The sequence below is a fragment of the Nematolebias whitei genome, chromosome 1, assembly GCF_014905685.2.
Source record: "Nematolebias whitei isolate Nwh7 chromosome 1, NemWhi1, whole genome shotgun sequence".
Lineage (NCBI taxonomy): Eukaryota > Metazoa > Chordata > Actinopteri > Cyprinodontiformes > Rivulidae > Nematolebias > Nematolebias whitei.
This window is the reverse complement of record NC_056498.1, coordinates 7,583,113-7,595,865: the sequence shown is the minus strand read 5'-3', so window position 1 is coordinate 7,595,865 and position 12,753 is coordinate 7,583,113. Positions and strand designations below refer to the sequence as shown.

The 12,753-nt window shown below is 42.7% G+C and overlaps 1 protein-coding gene across 1 annotated transcript in view; it reads right to left on the bottom strand.

Moving 5' to 3' along the window:
* Positions 1-12,753, bottom strand: part of mllt3 (MLLT3 super elongation complex subunit) — a 152,106-nt gene that overhangs the window by 12,849 nt on the left and 126,504 nt on the right. The window contains exons 8-11 of the mRNA XM_037681625.1: positions 9,988-10,097; positions 6,441-6,463; positions 4,456-4,552; positions 4,286-4,354 (exon numbers count right to left, since the gene is read on the bottom strand). Of these exons, the coding sequence (XP_037537553.1) occupies positions 4,286-4,354; positions 4,456-4,552; positions 6,441-6,463; positions 9,988-10,097 (299 nt within the window). The remainder of the gene's footprint in view (positions 1-4,285; positions 4,355-4,455; positions 4,553-6,440; positions 6,464-9,987; positions 10,098-12,753) is intronic.

Sequence of the window (12,753 nt, the reverse complement as noted above, 5' to 3'; positions counted from 1 at the left end):
GAAGGGGCTGTGCAGACTCCAACGGGAGTCATCAGAAAACTTAGCCTTACAGCCAAATGGCACCACACCGCAAAAACCCTAAAACACCTTCTTGTGTCAGGTGACTCCCACCGAACTAGCAAAATAAAAAGATTTAAAATATATAATAGGCACTAATCTGGGAGAACAAGAACTCTTACACTAATTATAATTCAAAACATTAAATCCTTAATTGTAAACAAAACACACAAATTATAATTCTAAACGTTAAATCCCTAATTGTAAGAAAAACACACTAATTATAATTCTAAACATTAATTCCCTAATTGTAAACAAAACACACTAATTATAGTTCTAAACATTAAATCCCTAATTGTAAACAAAACACACTAATTATAATTCTAAACATTAAATCCTTAATTGTAAACAAAACATACTAATTATAATTCAGAACATTAAACCCCTGAATGTAAACAAATAAGTCCGTGAGTGTAGACAGGACACTTTGATTACATTTTCAAACCTGAATAATAATAATGACTAATAATACTGACGTTCCTGAGTGTGAGATCGATCATATTAATTGTAATGCTCATTTTGTAATCGACTCAATGTAAATCTTCGCCTCCTCAGCAGAGGTAAACACCCGCGTGTTACCCTCAAACGTGATCTTCAGCCGGGCCGGGTGGAGCAGGCCGAACCGAACCCCCTCGATGTCCCGCAGCTTGCGACGACATTCCGTGAAGGCTGCCCGCGCTCGGGCCGTTTTGGCAGTGTAGTCAGGGAAAACGAAGATATTCGTACCGTTCACTTTGACCCGCTGCAACTCCCTCGCCTTCGCCAGGATTTTCACACAGTCCGCTTGGTAGTGAAACTTAGCTACAATCGGACGGGCCCGCTCGCCTGCTTTCGGTTTGGGGGCTGGGATGCGATGAGCGCGGTCCAGCAGCGGTTCCTCCTCGAGGTCGAAGGCCTCCTTTAGCATCCGAGATACCGCAGCCGTTGTCGCCGCTGATGGGTCATCCTCCGGAACACCAATGATGCGGATGTTCTGACGTCGAGACCGGGACTCCAGGTCATCGCACTTATCCTCCAACTGTGCCACCGTCTTAGTAAGGACTTCAACTGTTTTCTGGAGGTTCACGATGTCGTCAGTGCAGGTGGAGACGGACTTCTCCACCTCTGTTACCGTTAGCTTTAGCCCCGTGAAGCTCTCCTGCACCGCTGCTAGCCCAGACGATAGCTCCTTTTTGAAGGCGGACAGCTCGGCATTAATCGACGAGAGACTTTCACCCAGAACAGCATGGAATTCTGCTTTAATTATAGCAGCAAGGTCCTCTCGGAGAGCTACAAGTATTTCTTGCTTAAGGCTGCTGACGTCGCCCTCAGACGGAGGAGGTGATCCAGGACAGCTCGAGGCTTCACTACGAGGATTAGGCCGCAGGTGAGCGTGGATCGAACTTACCCCTTTAGTCGGTTTTGGTGGCATTTTAATGGCCAAATAGGAGGGTTATGTAAAGTGTGTAAGTTAGCTATTGTTTGCTGTCGGACTCGGGAAAAAGTGCCCAGGCATTAATCAGAGAAAAGGCTAATTCTGTAGGAGCACACCCAAACACACCTTATCTCACCGCCATTCAGCCGGAAGTCCTCCTGAGTTAACTTTAATTAACAGATTATTTAATAAAGTCATTAATGTGAAAACATGATGTCATGATAAAGCCGGCACCGTTTATTTATTTTTAATCATCACTGATAGAAAAAAAAAATATATTTTTTATACATAAAATGTTATAAAAAGTAATTTCCACCCTCCATCCCAGAACCGTCCCGGTCCGCCCCTGCCTGCCGGGGCTCGGGCTCCGGGCCTCGCGAGCTCCTGCAGGTCAGCAACTCGGAGCTGGGGAGGTGACGCCCTGTACAGCCTGAGGGGGCGTCGAGGTTCTGGTGGAGAGGACCGGAGTGACCGGCGGAGCTTCATCTAGCTCGCTCTGAATTTTGTCGTCGGTCACCAAGCACAAAAACCGTCAGCACTTCAGCATTAGACCACGGTGTTGTCATTGTTTTTAAAATCTTAAAAATAGGTCCAATCGCTCCTCGAGTTGAGTTATTGCAAATGGCGGATCTTGTTGATGTGAAAGTTTCTCAAACAACCAGTGACTCCAACCCCTGACCAATCAGTGACCGACAGTGTTCTGACGTCATGTTTTCAAGCAGCTGGAACCACAGAGAAGTTGGTCCTGAAAAAGGGGCAGGTTCCATGAATCATTACGAGTGGAAAAGCCCTGGAACCGTGCCGAGTCGAATTGAACCATGCTGATCAGGCGCTAATGGAAAAGGCCCATTAGTTTGGTCTGATGTGAGCAGAACAGCTTCTTCCACGTTTGCTGTCCTACATGTCATGTCAAACGACAAACATGACCTGTTTTTTCCAACAATGGATTTCTTCTTGGAACTCTTCTTTGAAGGACAGATGTGTGGAGCACAACTAATAGTTGTCCTGAGGACAGATGAGATGTTCAAAGCTTGGGATATTGATCTAGAACCAAACCCTATTTTACCAGTAAACTTCTCAACAACTTTGTCTCTGACCTGTCTGCTGTGTTCCTTGGTCTTTATAATGCTGTTAGATTACTGATAATCTGTAATACATCTCTGAGGCTCACAGAACAGATTAAATTACACTCAGCTGGACTCAGTTTACTGAAGAGACGGCCTCTGAAGGCAGCTGCTTGTCTGGGTTTTAGTTCCAGGGCTCGAAAGGGGCTGAATATAAACACATGCCACGCTTTTCAGAATTTTGTTTGTAAAAACATTTAGAAACATGATTAACTATTTCACTTAACAATCACAGATGCGGTCAAACAGTTTTACGCTTTTGTTAAAAACCCAACAGAAGTCAAGTAAATAAATTGATGGATAAAGATGGAAAAGATTAGGAATGAGATCATCAGAGGTACAGCACAGGTTGGACAACTCAGAGATAAAGATAGAGAGGCCAGACTGAGATGGTTTGGACTTGTCCAGAGGAGGGACAGTGGATTTGGACATGTCCAGAGGAGGGACAGTGGTAATATTGGTAGAAGGATGTTAGAATGCAGCTGCCAGAAAAAAAAACAAAGAGGAGATATATGGATGCAGTTAGAGAGGACATGGAGGTAGATGGAGTGAGGACAGAGTGAGATGGAGGACTCGCTGTGGCAAAACAAAAAGAAGAAGAAGAAGATGTTGGGGAAATGGGTATGAACACTGTTCCCAGGCAGGCTTAATATAAATGGAGTCCTTACAGATGGTGTTGCCACCATTTTATACATGTTTGTTATGAGGGAAGGGAAGTCTGAGGTTGATATCATTGTATGTTCCCATACAATGATGAAATTAGTTCTGTGTATTTAACCATCACACTGAGACACGCCCAGGTGGAACAGTGGGCAGCTATGTAAGTGTCCGTGGAGCAATTAGGGATTGGGTGTCTTGCTCAGAGACACCACGACATGTGAATGGCTGGGAGTCGAACCGCAACATGGCCCCACAACTTATGAGAAGAAATGTAAAGAAGTTTGTAAAAACACACAAAGTGCACACAAATCTACAATGTCCATGTGCTAAACATTTAGCTACACATCTCACAGAGGCTTCTTCTCACCTACAAAATAAAAGCATTTTAAATCAAAAGAAGCGTCTTTAGCAGTTTTTAACACGGCTGCAGCTAAAACAAGCCAAACACTCAGTCCTTGCAAGACTAGTCCAGAACCCACCACGAAGGACCAAGAGAAGAGTTTCATCCAGATGACCTGACTGAAAATAGCTGGATTATTTACCTGGATTACTGAACATGGACTTTGGTGTTTTGAACCACTTTGGCATGCCTGTCTCAGAGGAGTTGACGGGGGAGAGGGCGGGCCCCGCAAACCAGCAAACTGTTTTTTTCACTATAGAGTATGCTGTTTGTGTGAATCAGTTTGTTTGTGGCTCCTCAGATTGAATAAGTCCTTTGGATGAAGGATGAAACATGTCAGCCAAAAAAGAAAGCGTCTAGATGACCTGACTGAACTTTGCTGGATTTTTACATGGATTACTGAGCATGAACTTTGGTGACCAAGAGAAGAGTTGTGGGTGGAGGGAAACTCTAAAACTGATGTAAGATGTTGAGTCTCACCATGATATATAAAATATGGTGATTTTTCATTATTTGTTGTTCTTCTACCCCCAGTTATAGACCCCTGACTTAATGCTGATTAAACAGTGAGCTCAAACTCAAAAACTGGTTGTTGCAGATTTGAGAGTCAGTGTAAAAAGTCTTGTGTACCTTGTCACAATCCATGTTTTCATTCTTGTCCTGTTTATTCTGTTTGATGGGACTCTTGACTTCAAATATCTGATAGAAGAGAGAGAACACAACAAAGGTGATGACTGGACTCTCTCCTTCATGCTGTCAACTACGACACAATGCACATCTGTACACATCTCGTCTCTTACTTGATTGTTAGCAGGTTTTAAAATGCTTGAAGCCTCTTTGCGGGTGGGGGGCGAGGGGGAGGAGCTGTCACTCTCACTGCCATCACTCAAACTAACCCTGGGAAGGTGAAGACAAATCAAGGTAAGAATATATCACAAATAGGTGACAAATAAAAGCACACCTTGTATCTGCATGTGAGGGGAGTTTTATCATCATAATGTAGTCAAGTGAACAGTAATCAATGAGCTGCAACATAAATATAACACAAACAGCAAATCACACGCTCGTCGACAAACACAGAAACATCAATACAACAATCTATAGCAACGTCCTGAACAAGCAGAGTCAGAGTCAGAGTTTCTTTATTGTCATTCGCACCTCATGTGGTACATGTGGTGGAGCGAAATTATGTACACAGGGTCCCAGTTACATCCAACAATAAAATGTAAAAGAAAAACAGTAATAACATCTAAGATATGAACTAAGAAAAACATAAACTAAATATACATTCAACACTCATAACATAAAACATTGAACATCAGCACAAACATGAACATGAGTCTGTGTGAGCGGATGTGCACGCATGAACACATCAACATTGAAACAGATCAGCAGCAACATGATATGGTTTTTCACAGTGATTATTCTAGTTAGAGATTAATGAGTCTAACAGCCTCAGGGTAGAAGCTGTTCCTCAGTCTAGTGGTTCTACACTTAATGCTCCTCAACCTCCTTCCTGAGAGGAGTGGGGCAAAAAGTGTGTGTGCTGGGTGAGTGAGGTCCTTCATGATGCAGGTAGCCCTCTTCCTGCATCTAGAGGTGTAGATGTCTGTGATGGTGGGGAGGCTGACTCCAACAGACTTCTGTGCAGCCTTCACCACTCTCTGCAAAGCTTTTCTTTCTGCAGCTGTGCAGCCTCCATGCTACACGTTGATGCTGGAGCACAGGATGCTCTCCACTGCACACCTGTAGAAGGAGGTGAGGACTGAGCTTCCCAGACCAGCTCGTCTCAGCCGTCTAAGGAAGTAGAGTCTCTGATGAGCTTTCTTGATCAGGCTGGTGGTGTTGTTGCTCCAGCTGAGGTTGTCATTCATGTGTACACCGAAGTACTTGTAGCTGGAGACCACTTCCACCGCAGATCCTCTTATGTTCAGGGGGGTGTAGGTGTGTTTGTTCCTTCTGAAGTCCACAATCATCTCCTTTGGCTTCTTCACATTGATGTGAAGGTTATTCTCTTTGCACCAGCTCTCCAGGTGTTCCACCCCTTGCCTGTAGCTGGACTCATCGTTGTTTGTGATGCATCCCACCACTGCTGTATCGTCTGCAAACTTTACAATGTGACAGCCTGGATGGGTAGCTGCACAATCATACATGAGCAGAGTAAACAGGAGGGGGCTCAACACACATCCCTGAGGAGAGCCAGTGCTGAGGATTATGGTGGAGGAGGAGAAGTTGTGGATCCTCACTAACTGTGGTCTGTTTGTTAAGAAGTCTAGTACCCAGTTGCAAATGGAGGGGCTTAGTCCTAGTGTGGATAGTTTGTCCATCAGGGTTTGGGGGATCATGGTGTTGAAGGCGGATGTGAAGTCCACAAAGAGCATACGGACGTAAGAGTTTTTCTGCTCCAGGTGGTTGAGCGCAGTGTGGACCACAGAGGAGATGGCGTCCTCTGTTGATCGGTTCTCACGGTATGCATACTGATGAGGGTCCTCGTTGATGTTGATGGTTGTTTTGATGTGAGTCATGACCAGTTTTTCAAAGCATTTAGCGATTATTGGGGTGAGGGCCACTGGCCGATAGTCATTCAGACCATTCACGGTAGAGCTTTTTGGGACTGGGATGATGGTGGCAGTCTTCAGGCAGGTGGGAACTGTCTCCAGGGTAAGTGAGGTGTTAAAGATGTCTGCCAGCACCTTGCAGAGCTGATCAGCACATTCCTTTAACACTTTTCCGGGGATGTTGTCTGGGTCAGTTGCTTTGTGCGGATTAATCCTCCTGAAGGTACTCCTTACTTCGGCTGAGGTCTCGCTGAGATGCTCTTCATCCGGTGGTGAGGTGAGTCTGGTGCTGGGTGGTCTGTTCGGGTCTTCAAAGCGTGCATAGAACTTGTTGAGGGCATCAGGCAGAGATGGGTCTTTGGGGCAAGCAAAGACCTCATATATGATTTGACCTTGATTTGTGACCTTGACCTTAGAGCTTGGGTGATGAAAGTGTATCACTTCCTCTAGTCATGATGTGTATGTTTTTGAAGTTTCATTAAATTATCTTGAGAAGATCAGAAGTTATGGTTCGGACAAGAGAAGGTTTATGGGCAGATGGAGACCAAACCAGAATAATACGTCCGTCGTTCGAAGAGCATTTTATAAAAAAAGAAAATTAAAAAAATTCCAGACAGATTTTGAACTAAATGTATATTAGGTTTGTCTTTTCTAAACACAAACAAGCAGTATGGGTTAATGGCAGTTCCAGATTTGGTGCATCTCAGAATGAGAGTAAAACATGAGAAACAGAAATGAAGAGTTTGGGTGAAGGAAAAGAAAGCATTCACTTTAATTTTAACAAAATATCTTATAGTATTTTGTTTTTTTCCTGACCTGTTTGTGCTATCAGAACCTGATTCAAGAACTGATAGTATATACTGATACTACATATGAAAAGTTAAAAAACGTCTTCAGTAATTTGTGTGGTAATAATTAGCAGATGCAACATACTGAGATGCCATGAAGCATAAAGCTAACTGTAAATTTTAACTTGATGCTTCCATGCACCACAATATGTTGCAGCCGTTAATTATTACCAAACATAGGCCATATTTTCTAGTAGTAATTAAATAATTCTACCTAAAAAGTACAATGTAGTGCTTTAAATATTCATTTGTCTTTAGTTTTAGTACTTTCAGCCTCAGAGACATGAAGTAGAAACTGTAAAAGATTATACTCGGGCATACAAAGTATTTTTTAAATAATTTCAATAACTATAAAGTATAAATAGTTTTTATTAACATGCAGTAATGACCTGCCTCTCACTGGCACTCAGAATAAACTGTTAGTAAATCTGTAGAAACTACACTAAAAGCAGTCTTAGACACAGACTGTTAAAGGACAGGCTGTTAAAACTTTCAGTTAAAACTTTAACTTGTCCATGTACATTTCCAGGGATGTTGTTTCAGCAACAGAATATTTCCGACATTCTTATCTTAAAAAGAGTTACTGTTTAGTTTCATCTTTTGCCTCGTGGGGGTGGAGGGGTGAGGACAGCATTTTAGAAGCCTTAAGTGATACAATGTGAAAACCACCTCTAATCTAACCTATGACCCATAAGTCTTCTTTTTGTCCCCCCATCGTAAAGTGAAGAGATGGAATTGGAAATACCGCCCGTTTGTCCATACGTGCATGTTGTGAGCACGATACCTTCAAACATAAGCAAGGTGCCAACTTCTATTTAGGTGTGTGGCTGCAGCTAGATGTAAAAAAGTCACCATCGACAATTGGGTTGCCACATCAAAATCCAAGATGGCCTCCACCATTTACAGTATATAGTATATATACTATATACTATATATGAACTGGCTACTCTGATCATTTGAGGGAACTATGCTTTCTAGGTTTTTATTCCTTGAATATATAGTTTCCTCAAATGATTGGGGTGGCCAAGAAATAATCAGAGCCCCCATTGACCACCACCTAGCTCCATCATTGCATATGGTGTGGATAAAATTCCCTCCACTCTCCAGGATCTGTCACTCTACACTACCTCAGGAAAGAAGAAAAAACAAATAAAAGCATAAACAAAAACCTCCCTCTATTCTTCTCCACAGTGTAATACTACAAACATTAAGGTTTATTTATATTCTCTGTTTAATTCCAGTCCAGAAAAACATGTCCAAAACTACAGACATTCATTATTTGTATCCCTCAGCGATGGGGACATCGGTGTACCAGTTGTTCTGTTCACATTTCAATTCAATTCAAATTCAAAAATACTTTATTAATCCCAAAGGGAAAATATTTGTTGTTGTAACTCGTTATCCTCATTTCATTAAGGGATGTTATAGATACTGATGGCTGTAGGCAGGAAGGATCTCTTGAAAAGGTCCATCCCACAGTGGATCCTAAGAAACTGGCTGCAGATGCCGTCCGATCCATCCACCCAGACTCGGCTGGACTCTTGGTTCCCCCGGGCTGTAGGACCGCCCAAATGCTGGACAGAACTCCTCCCAGCAGTCTGTCGAGCTCCTCGTCGCTGTGGACAGCCAACTGTAGGTGCCGAGGGACGATCCTATCTTCCACTGTCATGAGCCGTGTTTCCTGCTAGTTCCAGGATCTCAGTGGTCAGGGACTCGAGCACAGCTGGCAGGTAGATGAGAATGCATCCACAGAACATCCTTTTCAACACATTTGAGATTTGTGGCTGTAGTTGAGGTATTATTTGAGCTTTTGAGATGTTAATCAGCTGCTGTTTGTTGTAGAAAACTGCCTTGTTGCCATGGTTACGCATCATAACAAATGTCCAAAACTAAAAAAGTTTCAGTAAAAATCCTTCCAGCTGCACAGCATCTGATACCAGAGGAAACAATTATCCAAAAAATGTCATTTACATCCAGAAAAAGAGGAATTAAAGTTTCCAAAAGCAAAATCTCAGAATGAAAGTGACAGAGCTGCTCCAACATGCAGCCACATTGAGCGGCGCAGTTCTAGAACATTATCGTCCCAAGAGTCCTTAAGGGCTAATTCTAGAACATTTAGTTCCCAGGGAGCAGCTTTAGCTTCACACTCTGCACCTCGTCTCCTGTTCTGGACGTATTGTTGGCACAGCGCCACATAAAGACGGTTAACGAGACTCTGTATTTTGGGTCGTTTTCTGTTTGGCTGAAGACATTTCTAGAAATAGTTTCATCTTTAAAAGGATGTTTTTACCAAAAACAAACAAAACGAGGGAAAACTGTGTTTCTGTGTGGACAAAATGACAAATTCTGTGGTCATTGCTGAAATTATTTAATTTGTTTTTCATCTCATTGGACAGGGGGGTTATTTCTCTTGAATTTGTGAGCATTAGATCAGGTTGAAAATAACTCACTTGGATCATGTTAAAGGAACCTGAGTTTGTGAGGTGACCTTTACAAACCTAATCAGATGTTTGTGGTTAAATCCACCTCCCTGGGGGGCTCTCTTCTCTGCTGCAATATTTCTACTTAATAATGAAGCTTTTTCATAACAAACATTCACAGACAAATTATTGTTTTTACAGAAAAAGCACTTCATGCCAGCTCTGCAACAGTACTCCAGATCTGTGGTCAGAAAACCATGGATCGATGCTAGTTTTCTCTGACTTGCTGTAAGCTCCCATTGCTGTAAAGATCTGCATCAAAGGAAAACCGAAGGAGCAGTAATGTTCCATAGCTCTGATGGTCGTCACTGAGTCCTAAAGAAAACTCAGGCTGCTGATCGCCACATAAATGCTACTCCCCTCCAGGTATAAACTGAGCTTTGCAGAACTTCATCCACACACTAACCTGCTGCTACTGACCTGCGCTGGTGGTGCGTGATATGTGCGTGTGCTGGTCGGTCTGCATCAGTGTCCATGTCGTCATCATTGTCCTCGGAGTCCTCGTCATCCTCATCTGACTGTAGCTCCTGCATGACTGACTGCAGCGGGCCCAGCACTGGAGTTAACAGACAGGAACACACACAGGAGGCCACGTTACGATTTCTGCTTCACTTAGTTCCAGTAAAGCCTGAACAAACACCATGCTGAGGAGGAACAGCAGCATGTGGATGCAGGGACCAGGTAATGAGCACACTCTGGCTTATTTCTCCTTTAAAGTGCACACACACATATTTACAGCTCCTTTTAGGATTTAACCTTTACTTCATCCATCCAACCATCCATTATCTTTACCCGCTTCTTCCATTTTGGGTCACGGGGGTCGCCGGTGCCCATGTCCAGCAATCACTGTGCGAAGGGCGGGGTACACCCTGGACGGGTCGAAAGTCCATCACAGGGACACATAGAGACAAACGAGACGAACAAACATTCACTCTCTCACTCACACCTTGGGACAATTTAGAGTTACCAATCAGCCTAACATGCATGTTTTTGGTCTGTGGGAGGAAACCGGAGCACCCGGAGAAAACCCACGCATGCACGGAGAGAACATGCAAACTCCACCCAGAAAGGCCCCTGGACTGGGGTTTGAACCAAGTACCTGCTCGCTAAGAGGCAGCAGCTCTACCAGTTGTGCCACCGTGCTGCCCTTTACTTCATATTTACTTGAATTATTTGTTGCCTCTTAGCCATACAAACTGTTTTAGTTCTTGTTTCCTCAAAGATTAGGCAGACTATGACCCATTGATTATCTTTACCCACTTCTCCCTTCTGATCATGGAGACCTGGCATCCCATCACTGTGTGAGAGACGGGGGACACCCTGGACAGGTCTCCAGTTCATCACAGGGACACATAGAGACAAATGAGACAAACAACCATTCACTCTTCCTCTCTTACACCCAGAGACAATTTAGAGTTACCAATCAGACTAACATACATGTTTTTTGGTCTGTTGGAGGAAACCCACACAACACAGCAAGAACATGCCAGCTCCTCCCAGAAAGGCCCCCCTGCCAGGAGACAAACCTGCAGCCAACAGGTGACTGGTCTATTTGTTAAAACAGAGCTTTAGGGCCACGTTAAAAAAAAAATAATTGAAAGCCATAAAATTACGAGAATAAAGTCAAATAAAGTCGAATAAAGTCTTAATATTACGAGAATAAAGTCGTACAATATTTTTTTTGTAGCTCTCGTTTGTTTACTTATTTATTTTCCACAACTTGGATCCAAATACGACCTGTCAATCAATCCAGTAGGCGTGTCAGCAAATGGCCAGTCTGAAGCTAAATGCTCCTTACCTGCAGAGAGCTGCGCTGCAGCCCATCAGAGTGTACCACCTTACTGTAAACAGGTTTAAAGTCCTGATACTGACAATAAACTGATGCTGATGTGCTAACAGATTAACTATCTCATTTGTAAAACCAATACCAAAGTATAACTTAACAAGATGCTCAACATTCTTCATTTTACCACAGTTAAAATGCGGTAAACCTGCTTTATCATGTCGAGTTCGGATATTACGACTCATTTAGCTTCGGATTGGTCATTTGCTGACACGCCTACTGGATTGATTGACAGGTCGCGTCGTGGATCCAACTCATGGAAAATAAATAAATAAACGAAAGCTGAAAAAAGTCTCGAAAACTTTATTCTTGTAATATTAAGACTTTATTCAACTTTATTCTAGTAATAGGCAACAAAGACATTATTCTCATAGTTTTATAGCTTTAATTTTTTTTTTAGCGTGGCCCTAAAGCTCCATCGTAATTTGTTATTCTATTCTATTTATTATTTATTTATAATTCTGATGTGTATTTTGTACTAAAACAAGACAAAAACATAATGGTCTATTAGCCACGTTTGTGTTTTTTAACACCAATAATGGTGGATAATTTTACAATATGTAGATCCATAAATGTAATCTCATGTTTTATTCTAAGTTTGCCCCCAAAATCACATCCAATCAAACTTCACAATCAGCCTTTGATATGGAATACAGTTTTAAGACTTTGCTTCTGTAAAACTTTAGATTTAAAGAAAGAATAACTGTCATGCTGGACAGGTCAAGCTTGAAAAGATGTTGGAAGTCAAAAATGTCATTCGCACTCCACAGGACAGTAACTGCAAAATCATTCAAATTACCGTAAGCAGGACTTATTTTATGTTCTTTGAAACTGTTTACAGATTGTTTTTCTTTTGGCTGCTCCTTCTTCAGGGGTCACCACAACAAACTAACTTGCACGAAGACTTGGTGATTATTTTTACATCGGATGTCCTTCCTGACACGAGCACAGACCACCGAACTACCACAACCCTGTGTGGAGCAGAGAGCTGCTATCTAGGGTGCCCGAGGGAGCAAATGGTGGGAGTTAAGGGACTTGCTCAAGGGCCCTGAGTGGAGCAAATTTGGGTGGAGGCAGGTGTGGGTGTTTCACCTTTTCCACCCACATTTTGATGTTGTCGGTTCAGGGAGTTGAGCCGACAACCGTCCAATCACAGAAGAAAAAACCCCACCTTCTCTAACCACTGCTCCACCACTCCCCCTTTACAGTTTACAGACAAAAGTTATTTATTTAAGTACCACTATATGTTGTATTAAACAACAATGAGAATATAAAGAAAAAACATTCTTAATTTGTGTGTGCTCTTCAGTACACAGCAGGAATGTGTGTGTGTGTGTGTGTGTGTGTGTGTGTGTGTGTGTGTGTGTGT